Source organism: Tupaia chinensis, unplaced genomic scaffold (genome assembly GCF_000334495.1).
Source record: "Tupaia chinensis unplaced genomic scaffold, TupChi_1.0 Scaffold149922_1, whole genome shotgun sequence".
NCBI lineage: Eukaryota > Metazoa > Chordata > Mammalia > Scandentia > Tupaiidae > Tupaia > Tupaia belangeri.
Window position 1 is genome coordinate 176876 of NW_006209766.1, and position 1622 is coordinate 178497.

Sequence of the window (1622 nt, forward strand, 5' to 3'; positions counted from 1 at the left end):
TTTTGTTGAGTGAACGAATGAATGAATGAAAGAAGCAGACCTGGGCACCGGGAGCTCGGCCTCTGCCCTAGCCACTTCCGGTCCAGAGGGGCCGCCCTGTCTTAGGGAGAAGCCAGGGCCCGAGAAGGGGCAGCGGGCAAGGTCGCCGAGCGGGCGAGCGTGGGGGCCGGCCGGCGCTGGGCGGGGCCGGGCGCCTGCGCCATAAAAGCCGCTGCGCGCCCCCGGGCTCAGCTCCCTGCCCGCCGCCTCCCCTCCTTCCTGCTCGGCGCACGTCTGAATCCGTGTACCCTTCTGGTCCCGCCATGGCCGCGCTCTCCCGGAATCCGCAGTTCCAGAAGCTGCAGCAATGGCACCGCAATCACGGCGCCGAGCTCAACCTACGCAGCCTTTTCGAGGGCAACAAGGAGCGCTTCAACCGCTTCAGGTGCGCGCACCGGGCGGGAGGCTGGCTCCGGGACTTGCGGGGTCCGGGACGCGGCTGGCTGGACCGGGCTCGGGGCGCGCGGGACCGGGTTCGGAGTGCGCGGGGCCTGGACGTCGGCCCCCGAGGATCCTTGGCCACGAACCGAGGCCTCGGCTGAGGCCGCCCTTCGTCCTTGACGCCTCCTTGGAGTGCGTTCCTGGGGGTTCACATGCTCCCAGGAGGTCTCGGGGCCCGGCTGCTTAGTCATGAGGAGAAACGGGGCGCCTCCCGGCTTTCCTTCCACGGGGACACCTTCCCTTTCTCCTGCCCCTTGGCTATTTAAAAAGGGACTCCTTCCGCAGTTTTGAGGAGGGGCCCTCGCTGACGCAGTAGGCGGGGATGGGCAGCCCCGTTTCTGTCATCAGCCTCGATGGGCTTGGAAAGTCTGCGGGGTGCGGGCAGGGTCGGGCAGGCCCCGGGGGTTTGCGGGGAGCCGCGGTGGAAGTGTGGAGATGTTGGAACATGAGTTCTGCCAACGCGGCTGGGGCCAGAGACCTGTGAACCGCCGGGAGATGGGAGGAACTCTTGGGCCAGGATGCCACAGGAGAGGGGGCACCTGTGGCTTTAGACTGGAAGTCCCTGATGGCGCGCTCTGGCCTGGGGGTGGGTGCCTGGATAAGTCGAGGCACAGAGTGGAGGCGCTGGGCGGTGGTGGTCACTCTGCCTGTCGCCCAGCTCCCTGTCCTCCGAGGCCCAGGCTCCTCAGCCACGGTCTGCCTGCTTCAGGGTTATGTGAGGAGGAGCCCTTTACCCTGCTGCTGCTGCAGGTCAGCTGGTGGGCAGGCAGTGACAGACACAGTGCTGGCGGCTGAGGCCAGTTTGGGGTGTGGCACACTAGGACGTTCCTTCTGGGAGCAGCTCCTGCTGCGGCCCTGGTGGGGGAGGCGGGGAGACCTGGGCTGTGGTGAGCAGCTTTGGCATCTCTCTGCAGCCTGAACCTCGACACCGGCCATGGGCATATTCTGGTGGATTACTCTAAGAACCTTGTGACCGAGGAGGTGATGCAGATGCTGGTGGACCTGGTAATGTTCTACGTGGGGGGCTCGGCTGCTGGCCCACAGGGTGGCGGGGGAGCGGGCCTCCTGGCGACCCCTGTATCCATGCACATCCTGAGTTTTCTCTCAGTGGACTGCCCCTTTGCTGTGGCAGGGGACCCGCC

At 66.3% G+C, this 1622-nt stretch overlaps 1 protein-coding gene across 1 annotated transcript in view; it reads left to right on the plus strand.

The window, feature by feature from the left end:
* The first annotated feature begins 221 nt into the window (after positions 1-221).
* The window catches only part of GPI (glucose-6-phosphate isomerase), a 41852-nt gene continuing 40451 nt past the window's right edge, over positions 222-1622 (plus strand). Inside the window, exons 1-2 of the mRNA XM_006171595.3 lie at positions 222-424; positions 1395-1485. Of these exons, the coding sequence (XP_006171657.1) occupies positions 303-424; positions 1395-1485 (213 nt within the window). The 5' untranslated portion in view covers positions 222-302. The remainder of the gene's footprint in view (positions 425-1394; positions 1486-1622) is intronic.